The 27,136-nt window shown below is 37.0% G+C and overlaps 2 protein-coding genes across 2 annotated transcripts in view; both read right to left on the reverse strand.

Moving 5' to 3' along the window:
* Window positions 1–7,817, reverse strand: part of kay (transcription factor kayak) — a 36,235-nt gene extending 28,418 nt beyond the window's left edge. The window contains exon 1 of the mRNA XM_070217548.1: window positions 6,598–7,817. Within this exon, the coding sequence (XP_070073649.1) occupies window positions 6,598–7,185 (588 nt within the window). The 5' untranslated portion in view covers window positions 7,186–7,817. The remainder of the gene's footprint in view (window positions 1–6,597) is intronic.
* A 14,314-nt stretch (window positions 7,818–22,131) lies between these two features.
* On the reverse strand, window positions 22,132–26,942 carry yata (N-terminal kinase-like protein yata). The gene is made up of 9 exons (XM_017149787.3): window positions 25,993–26,942; window positions 25,704–25,927; window positions 25,238–25,643; window positions 24,542–25,184; window positions 23,818–23,982; window positions 23,588–23,733; window positions 23,394–23,522; window positions 22,918–23,332; window positions 22,132–22,648 (listed from the first exon to the last, which is right to left on the reverse strand). The coding sequence occupies exons 1-9, from the start codon at window positions 26,371–26,373 to the stop codon at window positions 22,521–22,523; spliced, it is 2,637 nt and encodes an 878-aa protein (XP_017005276.2). The 5' UTR covers window positions 26,374–26,942; the 3' UTR covers window positions 22,132–22,520.
* Between the last annotated feature and the right edge of the window lie 194 nt (window positions 26,943–27,136).

The raw sequence follows: 27,136 nt of genomic DNA on the forward strand, positions 1-27,136 counted from the left end.
GTATGTTGAAGGTGCGGTCGTCACTAGTTTTTTACCTCGTTAAGAGGTGTTTTTATTTGATATCAGAAGTTTTTGTTTGTTTACATTTGCTCTCATAGGAGCTAATATATACATTTAAATTTAAATTGGTCAATCATAATTTTTAAACTATTGTATTTTAACAAATTAAGTTAAAAAGGCGTTGAAGTATTTCAAAATACCTTTTAAACGAGGTATAGTACATGTCTGTACCTTTAGTAGTGTAGAACTTACAAACTAACGAAATTTAGCTATTTTTAGCTTTTTCCCGCTAAAGTAGCGGCTTTTTCCAAAAGTCGTAGAACAAAAGATTCCTATATGGAACTCTTAAGTGCAAATTTACTGATTCCATGACCCTAAAATACAGTTCGGATACCCTCCCACAAAATTCAATACTCAGGGAGCGTTAATTGTTCGAGCTGGCAAAAGTGGCTATTTTCGTATAAAAATAATTTTTAAACGTGACTTTTTACAGTAATGTGTTATATACCAAAATTTAAGGAATCTCAAGGGCTATACAGTTTAAAGTTGTAAGGAAAATCGTTAGAGCCGTTTTTGAGAAAATTAAAAAGAAGCTAAAAAAAAAGTTTAAACAAATTTTATTTTGTTCATATCTTTTTAACTATTACATTTACTCAAATTGCATATAGAAGGCGTTTATAGCATTTAAAAATACCTTTCAAACGAGATGCAGCACAAGTCTGTAGCTTTAGTAGTATAGAAGTTACGGCTTTCCGAATTTTAGCTATTTATAGCTGTTTTCCCGCTAAACTAGCTAGTTTTTCCAAAAGTGGTAGAACAAAAGTTTTTTATATCGATGGGATGAACGTCATATTAAATTTTCAAAACTTAAGAAACATGTTTTGGACAAACTGACAAACTGACAAACTGACAAACTGACAAACTGACAAACAGAATTAAATTTTCATTTTGGGAAGAAGAAGGAAATCTTATTTTGGCTATAACTTTTGAACGGAGCGTCGGATTTTGACAAATGACCCCTCATTCGACGGGTATTTTCAAAAGGAATACAACTAAAACATTGCGAGGGGGCATTTATCCCCACCGGCCCCAACAGCTCCAAATTTCGAAATTTTCACTTTTTCACTTTCACCGCTCTCTCTCCCAAGCCAATTGATTTTCTTAAAGTCTTGGTATGCAATCCTTTAAGTTTTTGCAATACCTTTCGATTGGTGTATTACTCATTACGATCGGACTATCACAGCAGATTTTCAATTTTGCGGCTATATAATAGTAGTCGCCTTCGCACACTCTCCTGGTGCGCTTCGTCACTACATGGACTGCCGTCCATAGTGATCTGGAGAAATTGGAACGCTGAAATGATAATTTTTCTATAAACATTTCTATATATTTTCTTCACAAAGCTTGTGTTTTGGTATTTCAATAGATGGTGAAATACAAAATACTTAGCTTTCTTTTTTTTACAATTTAAATTCGTCGTTTTATACATATTTTGGTATAAGAACTACAAATTTAATTATATTTTATGTTTTACTATTAATTTTTCAATACTTTATTTATTTATTTGTTAGCAAAATCAGTTTTCTATAATTACCAATGATTTCTTAGATTTGTATTTTAATGCCAAGAAAAAAGTTTTTAATAAATAAATTTTAATAATAAATTAACTTACAAAACCTGTGTTAAAAAAGTTAAATGTAGTTACATTTTTAACAAATCAAGTAAAATTACTCTATTAATCAGTAATCGGTTTTTGATGAGTTTACTTAAGTTCTTTATTTATTAGATCTTTCATATTTTCTTGCTGTGCAGACATTTGCCGATTGAGGTCAGTTAATGACTGCGAGTATCTGAATCGCCGAGATGCATTTGGGCGCGTGCTAAATGCGTCTATTAGCCGCAGTTCCTCTGCCAAAGTAATGCATTGCGTATATGCCTTAATGCCATTTCCATTTCCAAACCCATTCAGACTGGGATTCCGATTCCGATGCGAGAGGCCCATTAGGTGAGGTGTCCATGTGCCATGCCCAGGTAGCCGAAATGTTTTGTGGCCATTAGCTGGGAATGGGAAGTGAGACTTGTGGACTGCGACTTTGAATGAGGATCCTCTCACAGCACGAGCTCGATAAGCAATGTCTGAGTGCCTGGCGACGCCCTAGCACTTCCCAATTCCCGATTCTCGATTCTGGATTCTTGATTTTAAAGGAGGGTTTATTATGAATATGCGACGGATGTATCAAGGCTGAGGGTTGAATGCCTTTTTGTTGATGTTAATGTGGCTGTAATTTGCCAGGCGACTGCACGGGGGCAGCGCCGATTAGGTTACCATTCTAGCTAATATTTTATGGGCTAAGAATTCACTGGAACTGCCACTTGAAAACGGAAGCGGAAACTGTAAAAAATATTTAGCTTATCACTGGTCCGCAAAAAAAAAACAATCTATTTAGAAATCTCAAAAGTTTATTTTTAAGCATTAAAGAAAGAAAGGTTATCGCCACCGAATTGTGAAAGTATCCTGTTAGCTCATATATATATTTGAATTTAAAATTAAACATTAAAAAGTACAAAAAGAAGAATTATCGCAACTAAATTGAGAAAGTTTCTGGTTAGTTAATACATTCATAGCTGTATGTACTTAGAGCTATATGAAATGCCTACATAATTTAAATTTAAGCATTAAACAAAAATAAAGTATATGGTTATTAAAATTATATTTACTTTTCTGATAAAAATTTCAAAATAAAGAAATATAAAAATTAAAACCAGTTCAAAAATATTTTCTGCTAATTTATTTAAGGAATCGTATAAATAAATTTACACTTTAACCGTTTCCAGCAAACATTTATCAGTACTGCGTTTTCCCATTCACATTAAATTTACTTTGATCTCGATTCAGTGTTTGTTCGTCATTTGTATCTTGAAGTTTCAATTACATTATAATTATATGTATATTTCACTTCAAGTGCTTAACCGACGTTCGATTTATTTAAGTCCACACAACTTGAATACGTACTTAATTATTTACTTGGCGATATGATCGCTTGAATAATGTTTACATTGATTAAAGTTTTGATCACGTCATTGGAGCGACGTCATCGATTCGCCAATAAGTCATTGAGTTCCCAGAATTACATTTAAATTTCTGGGTATCGAATGAATAAGCCAAGAAAGTTGTGGGTATACCAAATACCCATATTTAAAAGCACAGAAAATATTCCCCATATAAGGTTCAAATGGCTCTATAAGGTATTAATCATATCCTAAACCATTTCCGCTACAATTATTATCAAGAAAAGTGCACGTGCAATTTCGAATAAAAAGCTTTTTTACCTCAGGGGCTTAAATGTATTTCAGGGACAAGTGCTTTAACACTTTCCCATCTATTGATAGAAAAACAAATCCCAATTAAACAATCGCATTCGAAATCCAAGAGACCTTCACTCGAAAAACAGCTGATTATCGGGTCTGCTAATGGGCTACACTATTTATATATAGACATAGGGAGGCGGAGAAGGCGTGGCTAGTTGCACTTTAAGTGATTAAGAAAACTTAATGAGTTTGTTGTAGAACCGTTTTGCACTGAGAAACGAGGCAGAAAACAAATCGAGCGACGCTCATTAAAAAATTAAGCATACGGAATAATAACAGATATGGCAACAATAAAACCTAAACGACTGCAAATTAAAGTTGTTAATTTCGAGCGGTTAATTGTTTTTGTAATATTTAATAACAACAAAACAGAGAGAGAGGGCCACGATATTGCCTCCAGAAATAAACAATACACCAAGTTCAAGGGCAGAACTCTTAAACAAAACATAAAAGTTCCCATTTCCTATGAGCTTAATAGCGACAAAAGAGTTCCCCAAGTACTTTTGATTTCTACAACATCTCTTTCCGGGGAAATCGATATAAAATTCGGTGAAACAAAGATAGTTTTATAGTATTGCTTATCTTTGTGAATGACCTAAAAACGGTATTTTAATGGGAAAAACCATAATAATTTTTCCAATTCTATGGAAGGGATGTTTGTGTTGTGCGTGCAATAAAGTAATTCTTTACTGTTTGATATTAATTATTCATATCACTTGGCTTCATTTGACATTCAACTTGCTTTTTATAATCATAAAACTACGTTTCTGCAATTTTTTAACTTCTCAAAATCTGGTACATATTTTTGAATATTTTAAATTACGTAAAACACACATTTTAATGAAATCTTACTTAAACTCTATTCCAAGTAAAAATTTAGCAAAGATTTTTTCTCATATCAAACCCAATTCCAAATAAAAATCGTGTTCATATGCAAGTGCTAAACAAATTGTGATAACTCCTCAACATTTTCGACACAGGCGACGAAATCTTATTCTTATAGTGTGTATCTAAAGATGTTATTTACCACCATTCTAAATAAAAAACATTTTCGTAGTTCGAACACAATATTTTTATAATATTTTATTGTCTGTGGAAAACGTATCTCTAATCAATCATACATTTATAGCTATATGTAGCTATCTATTGAAAAACCGCCACTTAATGTGATTCAGCCCCTGTTTGAGAATCTCCGTGGCATCTTATTGATTAGGTGATTGGCCTGATTGATAAGAAACCATATGACCCATAGGAATCCAACGAACCTAACCAATGTGAATCTATTTGGCCTAGTCATACCGACGAAGGCCGCAGATAAGTGGCGAAAATCACCCCCCAATATCCCCCTTTCCGAACCTAAACACACATTGTATTATTATTGTATTATGAATGTGCTCTGGAGTGTTGGGCTCTTGGCATTTCCGTTCTACGGGTTTCGCTTTTCAGTTGTGTGGGTCTTTTTTTCTTTCTTTTTTTTTTCGCTGTGCGGACTTGTGGACTTATAGAGCTGTTTACGGCTTTTACACTTCCTGGCCAAAGCGTTCGTGACTATGCAAGTGGGTTCTTATCTGGAGGAAGGTGCTCCGATTCCGATTCCTATTCCTATACCTATTTCCACTCCGCTAACGACGTGTGTTCGCTGTCATCATGTTCGGGTTCGTAGTCGTTGGCTTTTCAGTAGAGAGTCTGGCGATAATACCCGGCCAAAGGCAAAAGCGTAGACTTTCCGTCGCGACACGGACATGTATTCACATGTGGGCATGCATCACCTCCGTATTTTTAACCCATGACGCTATCAGGTGCCGGGGACTCTAGAGTGGTGATATATATACTTATAGCGACGATCGCCCAGATTAAACTTAAAAGTAAAGGGGTTTTCTGCCTAAAAGATAATGCCACTCTGACGACAATCGTTCTGTGGGTGGTAAAAAAAGATCACACTTGTCGTTTATCACTCTACTTCAGGGTTACATTTAATACACTGTCTTGCGTGTCGATTTAAAATGAATTTTGCAGCACAAAAAACATATTAATAATGGAGAAATTCAGTCAAATTTAAATTCATTTTTATAATTATTTGGATCAATTGCAAATTAATCATTTTTCCATTGTGCTTACGTGATTTAAGCATTCATAAATTTAGGTATGTTAAAATTGATCTCATTTCAGCAGCTCACTTTATTTATATGTTCAACTTAAAATAAATTTTGAAAAACTGGAAATCTAAAATTAAACATTACCAAAAAAAAGTTTTGTGTATTGGGGTGAAAACAGGTCAAGTCTCCCTGTCCCGAAAGGTTAAATAAACCCTTTTATTCCCTCTTAAATCTGTAACTGTCTGCTGCTTTAATTTAAATTTATTTAAAACTCATCTATACATATATGTATTGCGAAATCCAGTTTAATTTTTTTTGTTCGCAGTTGAAACAAATTAAATTACTCGAAATGTATTTTTTATTGTTTGTTTTATTTACTTATTCCCCTCTTTTTTTTGTGAGTTTGGGGAGTGGCATTCCCACGCCACATCGAGCAGTAAATATTTACTTCAGATAAAGTAAGTATGCGCGTTTTTATTTTGGGGGGAAAACACTTCGCTGCTCCACATGTCGTATACGTGACGAAAGCTCAAGAGGAAGATCAAGTATACGCCCCTTGGTCGCCATTTTTGTTAGTTTTCCCAGCTCAGCTACTAATTTCTCGCAACAACAACAATCGCACACAACTAAAGCGCAATTAAACAGAAAAGGAAAAAAAAACAACGGAAACAAAGGCGAGCAAAAAACTTAAAGTTGGGCGAAGCGCCGCCCACAAAAACCGCAAAACAAAAGGCATCAGCAAATCATGAGCGGAGATGAGGGAGATGGCAAATCATAATGCTTATTTACATACATATGTACTGGTAACATACACACTGCGCACAAATCAAATTACTAAAATTCTCTGTTTATGAATACATGCGTTTATATTTTTATTTTATCAAAACCATCCTTTGATAAAACCATTAAATTTTTCATGTTTATGAAGCGATTTTAATGCATTATTAATTAATTTATTAATCTTATCTTTGTTTTAGATTTTTTTCTAGTAATATTGGATTTAGGACGATTTTTAATGTAATAAATTAATAATAATTATTTTTGTATTTTCTACATTATTTAAAGGATACCTTTCTCTTTAGAGCAATTAAGGTTGTCTTGGTGAAATTCTAGCGTTTAAGTAGTTACTTACTTGTCTGGCCAATTGAAGGGTTGTATAATCCTGTCGTTGATGCTGCTGCTGCGTCTGATGTTGCTGCTGTGTCTGATGTTGCTGGTGCGCTGTTGCTGCTGCCGCTGTTGTTGTGGGGGCCAGGAATTGCTGCTGTTGCTGCTGCTGTTGGCACGGGTAGAAATGATTGCTGGATTGGGATGTTGTTGCTGGCACTAGATGTTGCTGTTGCTGCTGCTGTTGCGTGTAGCCGTTGTAATTGGGTTGCAAGTACTGAGGTTGTTGCTGCGCCAAGTGATGCTGATTGTAATTGACATTCATGCTGTTATTGTTGTTAATGTGGCGCTGCTTATTGCAATCGGTTATCCAGGAGGCGGCACGCAGTTGTTGTTGCTGCTGCAACTGCAACATTGCGTTGTTGTTGTTGCTACTGATATTGTTTCCCCAAATATAATTATTATCAGGCGAATTGTGCTGCTGTTGAAGCTGCTGTTGCTGCTGATGTTGCTGCAGCAGTTGGTGTTGCAGTTGTTGCTGCTGCTGCTGCAGTGCGTTGTTGCCGCCGCCGCCGTTGTTGTGCTGCATCTCGATAGCCTTTATTGCAATCATTCAACGGGCAACAAATTGTCAGCGTTTATCACAAGATGTTGCAATTTCCTGCTCTCCTTTGTTTATTATTTTGTATTTTTGCGAACTTATTTTTGGCTTGATTTATCGCTGGTTGTTTTTTGTTTGCTGCATTTACTACACGTATTTTTAATTTTACGAAACTTATTTACACGCTTTTGTTTCGTTGTTTTGGGTGTGTTTGTTTTTTTAGCTATATTTAATTTTTGGCAATTTGTTTGGACTGAGCGTTTTTTTTATTTCGTTATTGTGAAGGCACTATAAAATATTTTTTATACCATTTTGGCTCTCCTTAAATTTTATTTCGATGACGACCTGCTGTTAAATTGTTTTGAATTATTTCCATGCTCAGTTATCTTTTCTTGTATGTTTTTATTGGCTACTAAATTAAGTATTCTTAATGACTGTAGGTTTAAATTATTTGTTTTGGCTAAAGGTTTTTATTATAATGATTATTTGATTTTAAGTTCTTGATATCTTATTACAGTATTAAATACTTTCATTTATTGCTTTTATTGACTTTAACGACTTTGGGTTTTTAGCTTTAGTTTGTTGGTCAGAATTCTTCAAACTTATTTACAAATTGTGCAATGCGGAGAAAAGGTTTTATTGTTAGTAACTGAATTTCACAGATGATGAGTCAACTCCTACTTCATTTTTTATTTTTTCACCACAAATTTGTTTTATTATTTTGCACGCCCACTTGGGAGCGATCGATTTTTCGCCCTTTCGATCAATTTGCGATTTTTTACGATTTTTTTTCGATCAGCACGTGCGGGCCAAGTGGCTGGGTAACGGTAAACGAGGCGTAAACAAACACCAAATCGGGCAAACAAACACGGATTAAATTACGTGATTTAGCTATAAACAGGAGAGTCGTATCGACAAAAAACCAGACACAGCATGTTCTTGTTAGTTTTATTTATTTGTTAACATCCAGACGTTCCAGTTGATACGTATGTATTTTTTTTGCATTATTTTTCCAATTAAATTAAGCACTGCACGTTCTTATTCGCGTTTTCTGTTTCGGAATTATTTTAATTGTTTTTAGGGCCAGGACTGACTCAAAAAAGACATCCACACGGCAGCGCGGCAGAAAGTGTATTGAAACTGAACATGAAAATTTGGATAAACCTGCGCTCAAAGGCGCACACACTCGCACACACTCAAACGAGCCGAAGGCAGGCGACAAAAACCGAAGTACATTCGCGATCACTTTGTTTTTGTTTTCTTTTTTTTTCTTTTTTTTCGGGGGGCTTTCAATATTTTTCGCTGCGCTCTGAAACCAGGTAAAACTGCGCTGAAAGGCTACTAAAATACGAAAACCCCAAAAAAAATAAGAAATATATATAACACACAAACCGAAGAAACAAATTATTACGAGGCTCGTTTTTTCGCTTTTTTTTGTGACTAATCGCATGTGCGGTGGTCCACAGTGTTTGATTTTCGCAAAAAGGTGTTTGTTGTTTTTTATAGGCTCTCCGTATTTGTTTGTTTGTTACGATTTGGCGCCAATTGGCTAAAATCAGCGATCCGCTCCGTTCGCTGGCTCATAGATCACTGCGAATTGTCGTCGCCGACGTCTTCTTGGCTGCCCTGCGCCGACGTCAGCGGCAAAAAACTATGACTAATCCATACTGGCACGCGGCGGCAGCTCCCCAACTACAATAACAATATGTAGAACAGGCGTAGTGGCAGCGACAGCAACAACAACCACCACAACTACAACAACAGCAAGTGCGATCGGAAGGTGGGAGATTTTCAGGAGCAAAACAAATGGGTGATATATCATACAGCAAAAACAAATATCAGGATCAAATATTTGTGTAGCATTATATGAAAAAGTCAGAAGAAAAAAGGTAGAGTTAAAAATAAAATAAATAATAAAATCCAAAATAAATGCAAAAATAAATATAAAATAATGGTATTAAAATAAAATAAATTAGGATATTTGCCATCTCATTGTAACTTTAAACAAACAGTTCGTAATAAAAAATATTTGTAAACATTTACCCACTTTCAGATAAGTTTTTTAATTTAATGCACACAAATATTAAAGTAAGTGGAATGTAAAGAATATAAAAACTAAAAACAATTTGTATTTACAAGATGAGTCACTTTTTAAGTAATGAGACTTTTATGTAAAAAATAGTTTTTTATTTTAACTGCAATTTGCAATTTGATTCTTTAAAATGGCTTTTCTGGTTATTGAATTCAATAACTGAAATCTTTCAAAGGAATTCATTGTTTTTAAGTATGGACAGGAAATGCCACTTTCTTTTTTTAAATTTAAGATAAGACTTAAATTTAAATACATTATTCATCGTAAATTCTACTTAAACAAACTTGAATAAATATGTTCCCGGAAAAAGGATGATAAAAAATAAAGTATATGCTATGTAAAGAATTTTTTAATCTTTTGTTTTTTAATTATTTTTCTTTAATTAATTTAGCCCGAAAATAGCTAAAAAAGTCAGCACTGCCTGGGTATTTTTCAACCGCTCCCTCTCACCTGTGTTCAAAATTTTGTTTTGCTGATTTTTAATCTATGCAACAACAAAAGCAACAACCACAAAAGGGGATCACAAAAATATGCGCGACGTGCCCACTTTTTTGAAGCAGCGAAATTTGTTCTTGTTTTTTCTTTTCTTTTTTTTGTAAATGCATTTTAATCAGTGATTTGTTGTTGTTGTTGCCTTTATGCGACACCTTGCGAAAATGCAAATGATCCTGGCACACACACAGATACAATAGTGCAAATACATTGACAAACTGTCACGCTCTCTGCTCTCTTTCTCTTACTCACCCCCGCTCACATTCGCTCTGTTCTCTTCTCTCACCCTGTCTATCTCTCTTTTTTACCTGTGCGAATGTTAATTGAAGAATTTATTGTTGTCTCATTGTTGTATTGTTGTTGTATTTTAGCCTGGCGACGGCGGCGGCCGCTTTTTTTCAAATTTTATTTGTCGCGTTTAATTATGACAACAACAACAGCAACGACAGCGCCAGCCGATCATTGACTTTTCTGCTCTGGCGTCACATAGTTTTTGTTTTTGTATAGCTGCCTGCGTTGTGCCTCTGTTCTTACTGTTGTTGTTGTTCCTTGCTGCTGGAAGGTTTTTTGTATTTTGTTAAAAGAGAGGGGGTGTTAAATGGTGTGGGGGAGGGGGAGAGGGAGAGGGGGCCACAGAGTGGGTGGCGAAGAGAGCGGGAGAGCAGAATGAACTTTGGGCCGGTTACCGTTTAGCTTTTTCGCTTGACAACAAAAGGGAGAAAGGCTGCACGGCAAGCAAATAAGATAAACTAAATAGAAAATAATAAAAACACAAATATATTTATTTTTTGTGGGATTAAAAATTAATTAATAAGAAAACAGCAGGATTTTTTTAAATTTGTTGGCATAATTTGGCTAAATAAAATGTCTAGGCTAAAAGAATAACAGTTTTGACCACCTTTGACCTTATCTATTAATCCATGTCTTTTCAGATTGGATAAAAAAATGTGGAATTCAGGATCTTGGATACAAATTATGATACATTTCAATCAAACCTACTTGTCCGAATTATATTTATGACACAACAATCTCAGCAACTCAAATTTACCGCCGATCATGTGAGTAATTTTAAAATTAAATGTGTTTAATTTGATGAAACTCGAATTTCTCTTACACATTTTTTTTCTCTGTACCAGCGAATTAAAGGGTTTTATTTCATTCTTGATTAAAATTAATAAAAACGCGGAATTTACATATTTGGACAGCCCCTCAAAACAATTGGTGGTCGCAAACATTTTTAATCCAGTTTCAGTTCCAGTTTTATGCCACCCCACAGTCACCCTCCCACTGCAAAAACTTGGCGAACTTTTGGCGACCCGTTGACATGTTAATGACACTTTTATAATGCCAACAACAACGACAGCAACAAACAAGGCAGATCGCAAACTCAGCCAACAAAAACAAAGGCGGATGCAACATTTCTCATTGTTTATGGAGCGAGGAGCGAGCGAGGATACAAATTGTTTTTTTCCGTTTTTGGCGAGGGAGCGGTCCCATCGGCGCAAATACTTACGCACATGTAAATACCACTGACTATATACCTATATATATAAATACACTGCAATAAATACTGAAATCGGATAATCATTAGGAAATTTTAAATGAATAAAACAATAAATATAAAAAACATTAACATGAACGTGAAATAAATATGATTGAATTAAATTGTAATATTTAAATTTTTAATTTTATAAACTAATTAAGATTGCTGAGAGTATATATTACTTACATTTTCTTTTCTACAAATTTCATTTTTCTGTTTTCTCTCCTTATATTTAAATCACCTTTTTGTAACAAATCAATATTATTTTTTTTCCGTGCACCGAATGCATTTATTCCATTGACGTGTGGCGAGATTTTAAGTCATTTTTGATGTACGATTTGTTCTTGTTGTTGTTACTGTTGTCATATATTTTGTGTATATTTGAGTTAATAATACGCGCGAAAGGTAACGGGTACAGTGAACTCGAAACACGTACAGTACGTACACCTTTAATTGCACTTCATATGTGCGCTTGTGTGCGGCACTCAATGAAACAGTCTGATTCTTCGAGTTTTGGCATAGGTATAGGTGCATCTCACATTACGAATATTGGGAGTCAAAACAAAAGAAGCAACCCAAGAGATTGGAGAAGAATTCGTTGAAGAATTCGGGCGGTGAAGAACAGAAGCCGTTCTGCAGTTGCCGTGGGCGTTCCAAATCGCACGACTTCAGCGGCTACTTTTGGGCGCTAAAAAGACAGTGTCTTCGCTACACAAAAAAAAATACCAAGATATCAAGTTCTAAAAAAAATCATAACCGATCCTTATAACCAGGGACCGTAACTGTTATAAGTTTTATTTTAAAAAACACACTTTAACAGTTATTTTCTGATTTGTAAAGTAAAACTCAAAGAATAACTGTTATTTTTTGAGTTTTATAATAAAAGTTGACAAATAACAGTTATTCGTCGTGATCAAAAATAAAACTCAAACTTGATTTTTGGCGATTTTGTGGGTAAAATAAATTTAAAAAAAAATATAGTTATAAAATATGCGCGGTTGCCTTTTTTAATAAATTTTTAGTAAGTTATATATATTAGTAAGTTTAGTAAGTTATATAGTTATATATAACCAACAAATAAATTTGTAAACTACAATGGCTAATAAAAAGAGTGGTGTATTTAAAAAAAATTTTATGACCCTTCTAAGTGCGTGATTTTTTTTGTAAGAAAAATTTACAATAACAGTTATTTTCGGTCCCTGCTTACAACCCATCAGAATAAAACAAAATGTTAATACTTTAACTTTTGAAAAACAAAAATATTTTACGTAAATAAAGCATTTGCCTGTGGTATTGAGATAATGAGGATAATGAGTCAGTAAGACATTATTCATACTTATTCTTGCTAATCATACGGAAAGTTCAAAAACGCACCAAGTACGCAACAGCGGACACCCTAATCGGTCAGCCTAATGGTTGTTTTTAATATTGCCATCTTTACAATAAGTTACTCATTTTATAAAAATCTTGAGGTCGCAGACAGAAACAAAACATCCTTTCTGTCAAATTTAATAAGATTACTCAAGAATAAAGAATTTTCAGATTCTTATTATAATTTGTTAAAATATGTAAATAAGAACAATCTTTGTAATGAAAAATGTTTTTTTAATATTTAGAGTAAGAAAATATATGTAACATTATTTTTTTGGGCATATTCGTAGTATTATCTTAATTCTATTAACTTTCATACTTAGTTAAATCATTAAAACTTCAACTATCCCGATTTCTCCCCGTGTTTCTTGAAGTTCGTGGTCGTCGCTTGCCTTGGCCTCATTTCGGGTTACCATTGTATCTGAATCTGCATCTGGTTTGCGAATGGTATTATCTGTTTTGAGCTCGCTCATCATCAGCTGGAGTAAATCGCCGGCATTCCAGCGGAGTTCTGGAGTCTCGATTCCATTATGCGAGGGTTCAAGTGCAACTCCTAGGGGTTTCGGTTTCTGTAGGTTTTTCTTGCCGCTCAAAAGCGCGACTTGCGCTTGTTTTGTTTTTGTTTTTGCTTTTATTAGCACGTTTCGCCTTTATGATCGTAGCGTGATTTCTGCGTCTCTGGCCGCTTTTGTTGCTGTTGCTTTATTGCGCCGCAGGTTTTTGTATTTTTATTGTAGTTTCGGCAACAGGTGTGGCCCCAAGCCATCTGTACGTTGAACCCGACGCGGGTTAAATCCCCATTTCCATTTCGAATCCCCTTCCCGCTTTTCACAGCCCAGCTATGACGTGTTCCAGTCGGAAATCCTTATCTTTGGCTTCCTTAAACCAGTGACGTCTTTGAGTTTTTCTCCCCCCATTTCTTGAAATCCCTGATATCAACCAGTATTGGCGTCTAATATGAGTCATCTCAAAGGCAGAGGCATCGAAAGAGAGTTGTGTTCTAACCTACTTTGAGAAAAGCAATATAAATGGTTTATTGCACTAGCTAACAGAAAATGACTTTTTCGGTTTTCAATTTAAGTTTCTTCAAAACAGAAAAAAAATGATCATGTTTTAACAATATTTAAGATTCTTCTACAACTTTTGAGAGTTTCAGATAGAAGAACCATACATATTCTAGTTAATAAAAAAATAAAGTGCATCGGAAAGAAACAAATGTGACGACCTTGAAAATTTTAAATGCTGGAAAATTATAACTTCAAATGAAAAAAACATTAGATTAGGTTTATGAGAAATTCGTGTTTTTAGTTGTTTTTTAAAGATATAATACAAGTTTTAGAAAAAAGCTCCAACAAATTTTTGGTTCTTCCTGGAATTGCTTAATGATTATTTTTTTCCCTTTAAGTACTTTTTTAAGAAATTTTAAAGTTTTATTTTTCTTGGTAACTAGTGTTAAAACCCCCTCGCTCACTATCTAGCCAACTCTTTTTTATAAAACGCTCTCTCTCTTTCTTTGTTCGGCTACCGGACCTAGGTCTATAAATATTGAGTATTCCACGCGGTGGCCGCCGTGCCGCTCTAGAATCAAGAGCCCTTAACTCATCCACTTATAACAATTGGCGGTCGCAAATGAACAAAGCGAAACCCCAAATGTTTTAATGCCTTGCCAAAACAACTATAAAAACCGAAAAGGCCTGCCCAAAAACAACAGCCACAATCCGCTAAACAAAACAAAAAAAAACAACAGAGAAAAAAGAGTAAAAGCCGAGAGCAGTTCAGATTGGTTCTGGTATTTTTATGCCCCTCGCTCGAAAGTGTCCGACGCATATTTCAACTTGTCAGGCGAAGAAAAGACGGCGACCAGCGAAAAAAAATTAAAAAGGCTCGTAAAGCTGAAATCAGCAAAGCCGTTTCGAGGGTAATTAATCGCCATCGTCGCACATGGAGATCGGGATAGGGATCGGGATCGGGATCGGGCCAGAGGTACGGACCGAAATACTTATGGACGGACCGATCATGATCATCCAGACCCATAAGCAGACCCCAAAAAGAGCAGCCTCAACAGAACCGATCCCAAAACGGCAGGCAAACCGCCTAACCAGCTGAAAAAACGCAGGCAAGGCGCCTAAAACTGAAATTGGGGATTGGTTGGATAGCAAGTTGTATATGCATAAAAGGTCTAGCTAGCATAAAAATAGATTGGCTTAGATATTTATTCCATTTACTAAAGCCAATATAGAAAATAGAATACGTAGGTAAAAAAATGTAAACAAAATATTTCAAACCAAAATAGAAACAAATATAAAAGAGTATTAATAAATAAATAATTACAGTAAAGAAAATACATATTTATATAAAATCAAGCAACGTCCATATCATTCGTCAATAAAAGCCTAAGAATATTTTTATACCCGCCATTCCAAGAATTACATTAGATAGTCTTCTTTAAGATGCATAGTCATAAACCATCTCACTGAACACTTTGAACCAGAAATGTAAATACGGAAATCAAGCTCTTATCAAAAGGCTATAAAAAACTATAAAGAGAGCAGCCAAATCAGTGGAAATAATCTCCAGCGAATGGCATACGTGCCGCTAATCAGGTTACTTTACTTCTGGAAAATGAGCTCCTCCCACGGATTTATGGATTTTTATGGTGGCGTGATGTACTTGGTAGGCAATGTCAGCAAATTGGCAGTGAAATATAAATTCATAAAATCGAAAGTTGTTTTATTTTGGGGTCTAACTATATCGCCCTACAGCCTGACAACCGATAAATGTAGGTACCCAGAATTTCACAATTAACTCAGACGTGCTTTCGATTCGTATTTGTATTGCTTTCGATTTGGCTCTTTGGTCTTGGCCGTTTTTGGCTTTACTTTTTTTACCCCATTTTGTGAAATTGAATTTATTATTTCGCAAGTTTAGAGTTCGCTGGGACTGCGAACACATGCGTGCACAGAGAAAACTTAAAGAACTTCTTAAAGATCTATTTTAATATTAACTTAAATGTAAGACAAAATTTAAAATAATTTATATGGTATTAAACTAATATTAAATGAATGGTTTTAAAATGAGTTAAAATGTATTTATGAAATGTAAGTTTTATTCTTGTATTGTAAAAAATTAAAAACAGGCAATAAATACCTTTTTAAAACTAATTTTAGATTACTAATTTACAAAGATTAATAAATATGAATTTAAATGAAAATGTATTATTTTTATAATCCTTAAGAAATGTATTCTAATTTAACCTGATCCTTATTTTTTCCTTGTGCATGCGGCAAAAGCGACAATGGCAGCCTGTAATTGACCCACTTACAAAGGTGGCATGGCTAAGGGGTTGGGGGTTGCAGAACAGGGGCTCTGTTTTCAGAGGGGGTGCCAGGTGGTGGGTGGTGGGTGGCTTTGCGGCTTGTCAGCCTGCTCAGCTGGCATCGCCATCGAAATCAACACGTGTGCGGCAAGCCTCGAATCTCGAATTTGTGCGCCAATTCGCTGCCATTTACATTGTGTCTTGTGCATGTGGCCAAAAACCCGTTTGCAGGGGCCCAAACACCAAGTGTCCACATGGCCCCCGGCCCCCCTTCATCCCCTTTCATAGCCCGCCACCTCTGGCAGCACGTTTTCATTCATCGACAACAAACTGTTGCATGCAGCCGCCAGTTGTAAATTTATTTACTTATTGGTTTACAGCTCGCGATGTCCGTGACAGTGTTGGCCTAATCACAAAGCCAAGATTGTAAGCAAAACAAAAATCAATACGTTTTTAATTATGTTTAAAAATAATACAAATGTTATATAATATTTGTTTTTAAATGTCATTATTTCATAAAAGTAATTCTTAAGTTTTGGGCTAGCAGTCTTATTTTATTAAGTAATGAAAAGTAATTTGGATTAAAATTTTACATACAAATTTATATGAACCGTGGTTTAATTTCCGGTGTTTGGGCAACCCAGCTGCTAAATTTAAATACATTTTAGTTGGCTTTAGATATAAATTCTTTTTTTTTTCCTCTTTAATTTTATCAGAGAGAGATTAAACATAAATCTAAAATAATGTTGCGGAAGCTGACAAACTTTTGGGTTTTACCGTAGCTTAGTCGTTACAGTAAGAATATAAGATAATATTTGGGGAAATACCGACATTTTAGTTTAACAGTACTAATAAAGGAACTTGTTTTGGCTTTGTTACAGACAAAAAACCCACTTGGAGTTCGAAAGTGATGTTTTTAGGAGCTATTATATTTATGAAATAATAGTTAGATGGAATTATATATAATCTATGAATAAGGAAGAATACCTCCCTTTTTTATGTTTATATTTTCGGAAACAGGGGCTTGAAAAATGGATTTTCTTTGGCCAAACCGACATCACTGATCTCCGTGGCGCTCGTGCCGAACTTGTGGAACACTTGGGCTTCTGGTGGCCACGGGTCGCCATTCTGTCATTGGTCCGGGTGATTCATCCGTATCGTCTTGTCTGCGGTCTGGAGTCTCGGTCCCCAGTTAAATTATCAAGTCGGGCACGCACCGAAAACCCGACATCGGACCAACAGACTATATAGTCAGAGCCGCTGGCTATATTCAGCGCCTTATCGCGGTTTCAGCCTGCGGTTTTCATTTCTATGGAAGGCCCCCTCTTACCGCCCGCTAAAATATCGCTCTTTGTTTGCCTTGGGGGCCCGGCCATTTACACGGACCAATATTTGTTCATCGCAATTATTATTTGCCTGTTTGCTCGTATTTGTACAAAACGGAAACTTGCTCAAAATGCGTAAATATGTACGCTCAAGCGTGGCCTTATTCGGGGTTAATGCCGGGAAAACCCCTATGAATCATTGTGGGATTTTCACTTTTCATATTAGCACTCGAGACAAGAGTTTTTGGTAAGTAGATACAGCTCAACTTGAGGGTTTTAGAAAGTACATTAAGTAAACATTTAATTTAAACATTTTTTTTATTTTATTTAAGTTAATATATATATATATATTTTTTTTAACCAAACTTTTTATTAATCAATATCAATTTTACAATATCGTTGACACTTTTTTGTTGGTTGTCATATAATTTGTTATCACATTAACAAAGAATATTATGACACTATATATATTTGAGGACTTAACAAAGAACTTTATAATGATGAACTTAACACATACGGTTTTATTTTATTTCACAATTTCACCATGTAAATACTGCGTAATAATAATTATCTTTGTCTCAGGACGTATGACTTGTTTACAAGTTGTAAAGTTGCAGCTGAAATGAGATCAAACAAATATTAGCCAAACCTTTTTTTCGCCCTTATAAACACCTCGTGACGGAAAACGAACAGGAAGGGTTTAAGGGGTGTGATTTAGCTAATCTAAGCCAACAAGTTATCAGAGAACTAAAGATAAAAAGAAAATTTATATAAGAAATATATAAAATTAATAAAATAAAATAGAATTGCCTACTTGTTGTTATTGAAAGGGAAAGGGTGAAAAGTGTATGGAAATATCTCGTGATGCTTAAGACTCCTCGTTTAAATGCCTAAGATAGTGAGTTTATATAGATGACAGCTTGCAAAGATCACAATGATTTATTTGCTGGAAAATATTAGTGTACACAGTGGGAGGCAGCTGGCAAGTTGTTCCAGAATGCAGGGGCAGTGTAAAATGCTAAAGAGACCGCTCCTAGAAATGGCAACAATTGTTGAAACATTAACCAATGCAAACTGCAGCTAATTTGAAATTTTAAACAATTTTTGCAACGACTGCAGCAGCAGCAACAACAAAAGATGCCGAAAACAAAGCCAAAGGCTAGTCGATTTGAGCGTTTGAAGCGTTCGTTGCGCTTTGATTGAATTGAATGCGCGAAGCTTGTGGAACTCAAAGTCGCTAAATAAGAAATAGGTGCAAGTGATAAAATAAATATTACAACATTTTGATGGCCTAGAATTTTGTATATTTTTTTTTTATTTTTAAGCTTAGCTTAGTTACTGCAAATCTAAAAATAAATAATAAAATTTCTTTTGTAAAAAAAAATATTTCAATTTCTTACATATTAGCATTAGCAGACAATTTTTGAGACTATGATAATAAACTAAATAAAAACTTATATTGGTCAAAAATATTTAAATTCAATTTTTTTTTTAATATCTCTAAAAATTTATGTTAATTATAAAACAAAAAAAAACATTTTAAAATAGAGATCGATTCAATTTTAACCACAAAAATTTCTTTGCAATATAGCCCCAAACTTTACAATTCCAGGGTATAAAAAACAAACTGAAACGAAAACCAAACAATAGTAATAGTAAGAGCGTTTAATGCATTTTGCGCCCGCTCGAAGCGAGGAAATTATGTGAATTTCGTATAGAGTTGTTTGGAACCGCAGCAGCGCACACCTGCGTGCCAAATCGCATGGCTATAGCTTCTATATATCGGTGACAAATGAAAAAAAAAATATGACTTACAATATGCTTCAAGTTTAATGAGCGCAAAATGAATGCCAACGATGCTGACAGCTAAAAACGCTGGATGGTTGCAGGGCAGTCGGAATTACCATAATGATCTCAATATTTGCTCAACTTTATCACGACACTCCGTAGCTGTAGCTATTTAATTACCCACACCCGTGCAAACGGCGGTAATCGCAGTTCTAGCATTTCAGCACAATTAGACACGCGAGAGGCGGCAGGCAGGGCGTATGAGTAATGCAAGTAATGCAGTGGCTATATCTCTATCGCCAGGGTCTGGTTCGCCATCTCCATTTCCACTTCCATCTGACTTCAGTGCCTATTAATAGCGATCCGCGTCTTTGGTAGCCTGCGGTTATATTTTTTCCTCCACCGCTTACCTCCCCCACTGGGCGTTACTTATTTTAGACACTACTTACAATCCGGAGCAACATTTTGCGGCACTTGGGCGAGGCAATTACTCACGGCAAGGGCAACTCCGTCAACAGATTTGGCAGCTGCCACTTCAGGGGTGGTGGACAACTGAGTGGCGACATCGGTTGCAACAGGGGCGGGGCAAAGGGGGTGGTAATTAATTAAATTAAATATTCTTATAATTTTGTACACCAAGTATCTGCTTTAAAATACTCAAAGCAAAATTGTTTTTAAATGCCTGTTCAAAAGTCTTAAATAATGTTATTTAAACCGAACTGTTTCTGAAAAAAAAAGAAAATATGAGAGGCAAATTAAAAATTATTTTTTTAAGAATATGGTTTAATTTGTAGGATTTTTTAATTAGATTGATCAAATGAACAAATATGAAACTTTCTACAAAAAACATATAACCAAGTTTGTAGGTTATTTTTTAAAAGTTTTCAGCAACCCTTTCACCCAACGCCCCTTTGTTGGAAACCCAGTGCAAGTTGCAACAAATTAGCTGCGAAACGGGCGCGTGAGAAAAACAAAGTTGAGCGGTCGCAGGTCTTAAAAATAGTTCGCGAAACGTGACGTGACATTGGGGGATTACCACGACCAAGGAGCACTAATCTGGGCAGATTGACTCATTTTAATTGGCGCAGTGGGTGGAGTGCGAAACGATCCAGATCAAATTGTGTATTTCTGTGACTCAAATAAGTATGCTACGAAACCGTGCAGCCCTTAATTACGTTTTATGAGTAATTTATTGACAGTTTAATTAGTTAAAAATCTCTGAAAATGTTATTGCCATTTATTTCTGCTTTTATCTAGTTTAATTATTTTTAAACATATGAATAAAAAGTACATTTGATACCGATGCAATAAAAATATAAAATATTTTCCTTTTGTCTGGCGAGCTCTGTTGGGTTTTTTCCTGATATCTGCATCTACCCATCTTAACTATCCTCGCAAAACTGGCAAAAAACAGCTGCACAAACTGCTATGACGGCAAAATAAAAATATAAACAAAGGCTTGGTTTTGGATTGTTGCAATTATCGAATGGCCATCAGAAACATTTGCCAAAACAGATGCCATTAACCAACTATATTTATATATATCTACTCGACCAGATGTGAGCACAAAAGCTTATCCGGATATATCCATTTAAACAATTTAAATAGATGAGCTTTTTACTGAAACCTTTAAAAGATTTCACTTACTTACCCACATAGTTGAAATATCAAGACTCTGTCGTTATTTGTTATTATTTCAAAATTTATTTTACTGATGATTAGTACTAAATAATTTAGTTTTCTTGTAATTTACCATTACCACTTTCAATTAATTTTGGTTTTTTTTTATATTTTTGCAGTCTTAAAAATTTGTCTAAACAATAAATTTTCCATGTTGCATCAATTTGTTTATTTTCAATGTTTTCTCTTTTCTTTGTTTTAAATAGTTCATTACGCTAATGTTAAATTTGCTGAGAGAATTTGTTATAAGAAAATGAATGCCAATAAATGTGTGGAGAAGAAGGAGGCGGCGGCCAGGGGGCGGGGCATATCGGGCTGACGTGGATTGGAATCGAGTTGCATTAATTACAAATATACATATGTGGCGTTTGCTCCAAGTGCAAACAAACAGACGCGGCGACAACAATGAGATTTCAAAAAGTCAACATTTTCTTTCGTATTTCCTTCGTTTTGGGTTATTTAGTTTCGTTTGTATTTTTCAAAAATATATTATGGAAAAATTGTACACTGATATTGAGGTATTGGAAAAAATCGGCATATATGTTTTAGGTATATGTATATCTGTATCTGTATCTAAATGTATGTACAGGACATTCAAAAAGTGTAACGCTACTAGTTTGACATGCAAAAATGGCCTTGCGCTTGGTGCTGTTTTCTTACTTGGGTAAAATTTGAAAAATTCGAAAACGGAAAATGGCAAGAAAAAGAAAAACGAAATAAGGAAAACCCTAAACCGAGAGGAAAACGCATTCCTGATCGTTCCTATTCATATGGCAAACTAGGACATCTATATAACAAGTGCAATTCTACTACAATTAAATGTATCTCTGAAAAGCTTTAAAATTGTTTCCTTCTATAATTGTTTGCGATTCTTGATTTCTGTTGTTTCTATTTGGTTTGGTTCTATATAATTCGTTTCCCGTTTATTATGAGCTATATAAAAATATTTTTGTTATTATTTATGTATTAAAATTCACAATTTTGGTTACGCTCCATTCGCAAAAATACGTTTAGATTTGGTTTTTAAATATTTACTTTCCCCTTTCAGCGCTTTCTAGAAAATCGAGTATGGAATACATCAAGTTTTTTAACTTTGGAAAAGGGACGACTAAAATGAATTTCGAAATCACACTCACGCTCATCCATTCACTCATTTTTAGTGGGATAGGAAAAGGACCTCATATCCACTCACTGATATCGATTATCCCCCTGTTTCTCTGACATTCTCGCTCAAGGACCCATTTTTAGTTAGTCAGCCATGCAGGATATATCCTATCTTCTAAACTCCAATCTCAAATTCTAGATTCGATTAATAAAAGTATAAATTTGAAGTAATTTACTAACTACTGGGTTGGTTGGTTTGTCATTTGCTTCATTCGTTTTTGGTTTTATATAAATATAAATTACAGGTTTTTTAATTACAGTGCTTTACAATTGAAATTTCGTTTAGAGACGCTGAGAATATATTAGCTAATATCGTGTGCCAGCATTAAAAATACAATATGGCTATGTTTTTACGGAATCGAAAATGTGGAGGCTCGAGACACTGAGATTGCATTTAATGCAATAACTGGTACCGAAAGTAACACAAAGCACACACAGAGCGGGAAAATTGGGAGCGGGACAAAGATACATACACATACGCACGGAAATATACAAAATACACTTTGGGCTTAGATGTACGATGGAAATAACAGCTAAGTAACACATGTCGTCGTCGCTGTTATCCGCTGATTAGTTTTAAAGCTTTTTGGCGCCCAGTTTCATGGGTCCGCTCGCCCGTTGAGCGCGTCGCGCCTCCAATTCCCGCTGCCGCTGCAGCTTCTTCTCCTCCCGCTTGCGACGAGCCTCGTCCAGTTTGGCATTTCCTGAAAATACGGGGGTATTTATTAGTTGGCATTGACTAAAGGGGTCATTATTAAAAAAAGAGATTTACTGATTAAATTATACTAGTTCTGGACTTATTTATAAGGAAAACGTTGTTAAATTGCGAGTATTTGGCTAGATAAAATTATATACAGATGATTTACTGAATAACTTGTACTAATTCTGATATTATCCATACAAAAACATTTAAAACAAACTAGTAAAACATCATATTAAATTTTTTAAACCCGACATATCCTATTAAACTCACCAAATCCCGATTCATCCAGTGGCTCAAACTCCCCATCGGCCCACGAATCGCTATTCCAATTGGCATTATGCGTCGAATTATTCAAATGCGACGAAGGCGGGCTAATGTTATTGCAATTGGCAGTGGCCGACGTGGGCGATGTATTGCTGCTGGAGAGATTGGGCAGCTCCTTGGGCCGCAACATCGACTGCTTCGACGGCGAGGTGACGTGTGAGTTGAGCTTGGCCAGCGGCTCGATCAGATCGTTCAGTTCGTGCTGCTGCAGCTGCTGCTGATGGAGATGCTGTTGCTGCTGCTGATGATGTGGCAGCTGAGGTCGCTGATGCTGCTGACTGGATGACGTTGTGGATGATATAGATTGTCTGGCCAGCTGCTGTTGCTGCTGCTCCTGCTCCGCCTGCTCCTCCTCCTCGCACTAGAAAGAACCCCATTAAATTAGTAACTAATGAAGAGAGATAACTAAACTGAGATCTCACCGGATCCTCTTCTAGACTGCCCCACTCCTCGTTGTCCCAGCCATCGCGCACTTCGCTCAAGGCATTGGCTGCCATCATGGCGCCATTATTGGAGCTGGCTGCCAGCGGACTGCTGGGATCCTGAGAGGTCTGAAATGAATCGAACAAGCATTAATAAGCAGAATTCACTTGAATGCCAAGTAGCAGGTGCTTACATCCATTTCGCCCCAGTTTTCGTTGTCCCAATCGTTGTTGCCATAATCAGAGGCCGAGGCGGAGGTGTCATTGCTTTCATGCTCCAGCGAGGTCATTGAGGTAACACTACTTGTGGTGGTCGATAAACTGCTGCTCGATGGTTGCTCTACACACACGGGAAATGGGAAAGGGAAAATGCAGGTTAATTGCATTGTGCAAATTGCATAAGCGAGACGGACAATGTACTTACCAAGCGACGCTGGCTTGGACAGATTGCGTCCAGTTAAAGGCGGTCGTGGTCGAGACGAATCACTTTGGCTGCGATAGAACTTGGCTGTGACGGCCGTCACCGCCCATCCCGCCCAGGTGGCGGCCGCATTGCCAATGGAGGGCGTGGCCGTGTGGACATCCGCCTCTGTAAAATAAAGTTTTACATTATTAATAAGAACTATTTTTGTTTTATCATAGTATGCCATGAAATTTCTGATTTGTTTAATTCAATTCTACGTGAAATAAATGGAATGTATTTCTAATTTATTTCGAATTGAATGAATAGTTTTTATGAATTTTTGGAATTTGACACATTTTTTTGTGCTTTCTTTTGAGAACAAAAAGTGGAATATTTCTAACAAATCAATTTTAACTGCTTAGAAAATAAAATTCATGCAGATTAAATCACAAAATTATGGCCCTTTCTTCTTCAAAAGAATTTGTGATTTGAGTTATTTCGGAATTTATGCCATTCATTCATTCAATTCTATTAAACTCAAAATTCAAATTCGTTCAATTCTATTAAACTCAAAATTCTAATTAATTCATTCGTATACAAAAAAAATTCAAAATAATTAATTAAATCCATTTATGCAGGGCTCTATTAAGAACAACGTATAAAGGCGTATTTTCTATATTTAAATCAATTACTATTTGCTAAAAGAATCATTTAATATCCTATAAAAACATTAGGGAACACTCACCCATTGTCTCCCTTAAGCTGGGATCCTCGGACACCTTCTCCAGTTTGCCCAGAAATCCCCGAATAGTTTTAAACGCCGGATCGCGCACTGTTTTTTCCGGATCCACGCTGAGGGAACACAGGGATGGCAGCACCCGGTTGGCCACTTCGCTGAGCAAAAAGTACTGCTGTGTGGCGGCCAGGGCTAAAACTCCGGCGACTCTGGCGGGCGGAAAGGGATCCCGCATGGCGCGAATGAAGGCGGAGACCAGCACACGCTGGCGCACCTGCGGATGCAAATGCGGCGCAATCTTGCCCAGACACACCGTCGTATTGGTGCGAATGCCACCCTGATCGTCCCGCGCCTGCAGCCTGGCAAAGTGACGCAGCACCTCCACATTCAGATTGTTGTAGTTGAGCTTGGGCGCCAAATGGATGATCGACTTGACCGTCTGCTCGCGTATGGTGGCATTGGTGTCCAGGAAGCCGTGAGCCACCTGGGGGAAAATCTGATCGTTGACCACCTGTGGCTGCAGATGCGCAATGAACAGATCCAGCTGCTGCAGCAGGCGCGACCGAGTCACACGATCCGTGGAAGCGAACAGCTTGACCACACAGGGCACAATCCGTTTCTGGTACTCCACCTCGTCCAGCAGTTTGCCCAGCTGCAAGATTACAATGCTTTATGAGTGCTCTATGTCAGATAAGGGGTATAAACCTTAAACATGGGTGCCAGCACTGCGGAGCCCGCATCTCCGTACTCGTAGGCCGTAATCAGCTGTGGAAGTATCTTGTGCCGGCACACATTATCCGGAAAGTTGTCCAGATGCGTGGTCAGGCCACTAAAGAAGCGATTCTTCTCCGCCTTGTCCTTGATTTGGATTTCCTCCAGGAAGAGCAGTGTGTCCACCAGATCGTTTTTGAAGAACCCGCCCGGCTTGCGGCAGCGTGTGATTATGTCCGCCGGATTGGGGCGATTCGAGGGAGAGGCTCCCACCAGCTCGCAGTAGAGCGATTGCAGGGATTTGGGTATGTGCTCGATATCCTTGAGGTTGGAGCGTTGCTTCAGCACGCCATTGAAGGCCTCCCACACCAGACAGCCCAGGCCCCACATGTCCACGGAGCTAAAGATTAGGTATAATAAAATAGAATAAAGTGCTTTAAGGGTAAAATACTATATTTACCACTTGGTGGCCGCCTTGAGCTTGCTCTGATCGCTCTTCTCCGGCGAGTCGTAGACCTCCAGGGTCACGGGAATCTTGGCGGGCGGCATGGGATTGCCATCGGCCGCCGAGACATACTCCAGGCTGCCCAGCTTCCACTCCCCGGAGGCGTTGACGAAGACCGACCAGGCGGAGACATTGTTGTGCCGCAGATTGCCATCGTTGTTGAGAAAGGACAGGGCGCGCTAGAGGGGATTAAGGATTAGAGTTAGTTAATATAGTTAAAAAGGATATTTCTAGGATAACCCACTGTGATCTGGAAGATGCCCCAGGCCAGATAGAGGCCCTTCTGCAGATTATCGCTGCCCAGCTTGGCAAAGTAGCTGCCCAGCGGATCCACCGCCTCGGTGGCCACATACAGCATCTTGTCCGTTTCCAGGGAGTCCAGATATTGCAGGATGCTCGGATGACGCAATGTCTTGAGCCGCTTCAGCGATGCCTTGGCCAGTTCGCACTTGGTATCGGAACCGCTGCGTATGTCGTAAACGAAGACGGAGACCTCCTCCTGGGTGGTCTTCCGCTTGGCCTTGTGCAACGTCCATATCGAGTACTGATCAAAACCGCCAACGGGTTCGCCAATATCGTAGGGAAAGTCTTTCGAGGAGTCGCGCGAGAAAAACGACCACATCATGTGTTTTGCTCGGCGGCTCAATATTTTGTTTGCTGTGTTGTGTCACTACCACCAGCAACAACAACAATTGCAACACTGCAACTGCAACAACAACAACACTGCGCAGGCAACAAACACACGCACACACACACACGCACACCTTGTTGCTGCTACAAAGGCACTGGAATTTCGGTTGTTTTAGCTACCGATTCTTTGGTTTTATCCTTAGGCCTCTGTCTTTAGCCTGATCTTGATCTTCGTCATGCCAATTCTGCTGCTATATGTCCTATTTGCTATATATTTATCCGCTGCGCAGCAACAATTTTCCAGCTTTTTACAGACTCGCAGCCAAAACGCACACACACACACGAACGCACAACTTATCCGCTGTTTTTCTTCGTCCCTAGAGGTCTCATCCCTGGGATCTTGCGAATATCCTGGACAGAGGGCGATCTTAGGCGTATGGCCGTGCTTCTGAGGCGGGGGAGTCAGCTAATCGGATCGGTCGCTCGTCTCCGTCGCAAATATTATCCTAATCTTTTTCCCGAGTACGTCAGCTTTTTTTGCGTGAGGCGTTAGTGACGGACCAGCAGGCGGCGTGCGTGAGCAGCTGACCATGGAAAACCAAGTGGCAACTCCGCTAGGCCAAGTGGCATCCTTAAATAAACCACCTATCTTTAAATTTAAAAATTAATAAATCTTACAAATATAACAATCAGGAGATAAAATATTTTAATACTAAATGTGTGCCTTCATTGTAAATGTTTGGCCACTTAATTTGACT

The sequence above is a fragment of the Drosophila takahashii genome, chromosome 3R (genome assembly GCF_030179915.1).
Source record: "Drosophila takahashii strain IR98-3 E-12201 chromosome 3R, DtakHiC1v2, whole genome shotgun sequence".
Taxonomy (NCBI): domain Eukaryota; kingdom Metazoa; phylum Arthropoda; class Insecta; order Diptera; family Drosophilidae; genus Drosophila; species Drosophila takahashii.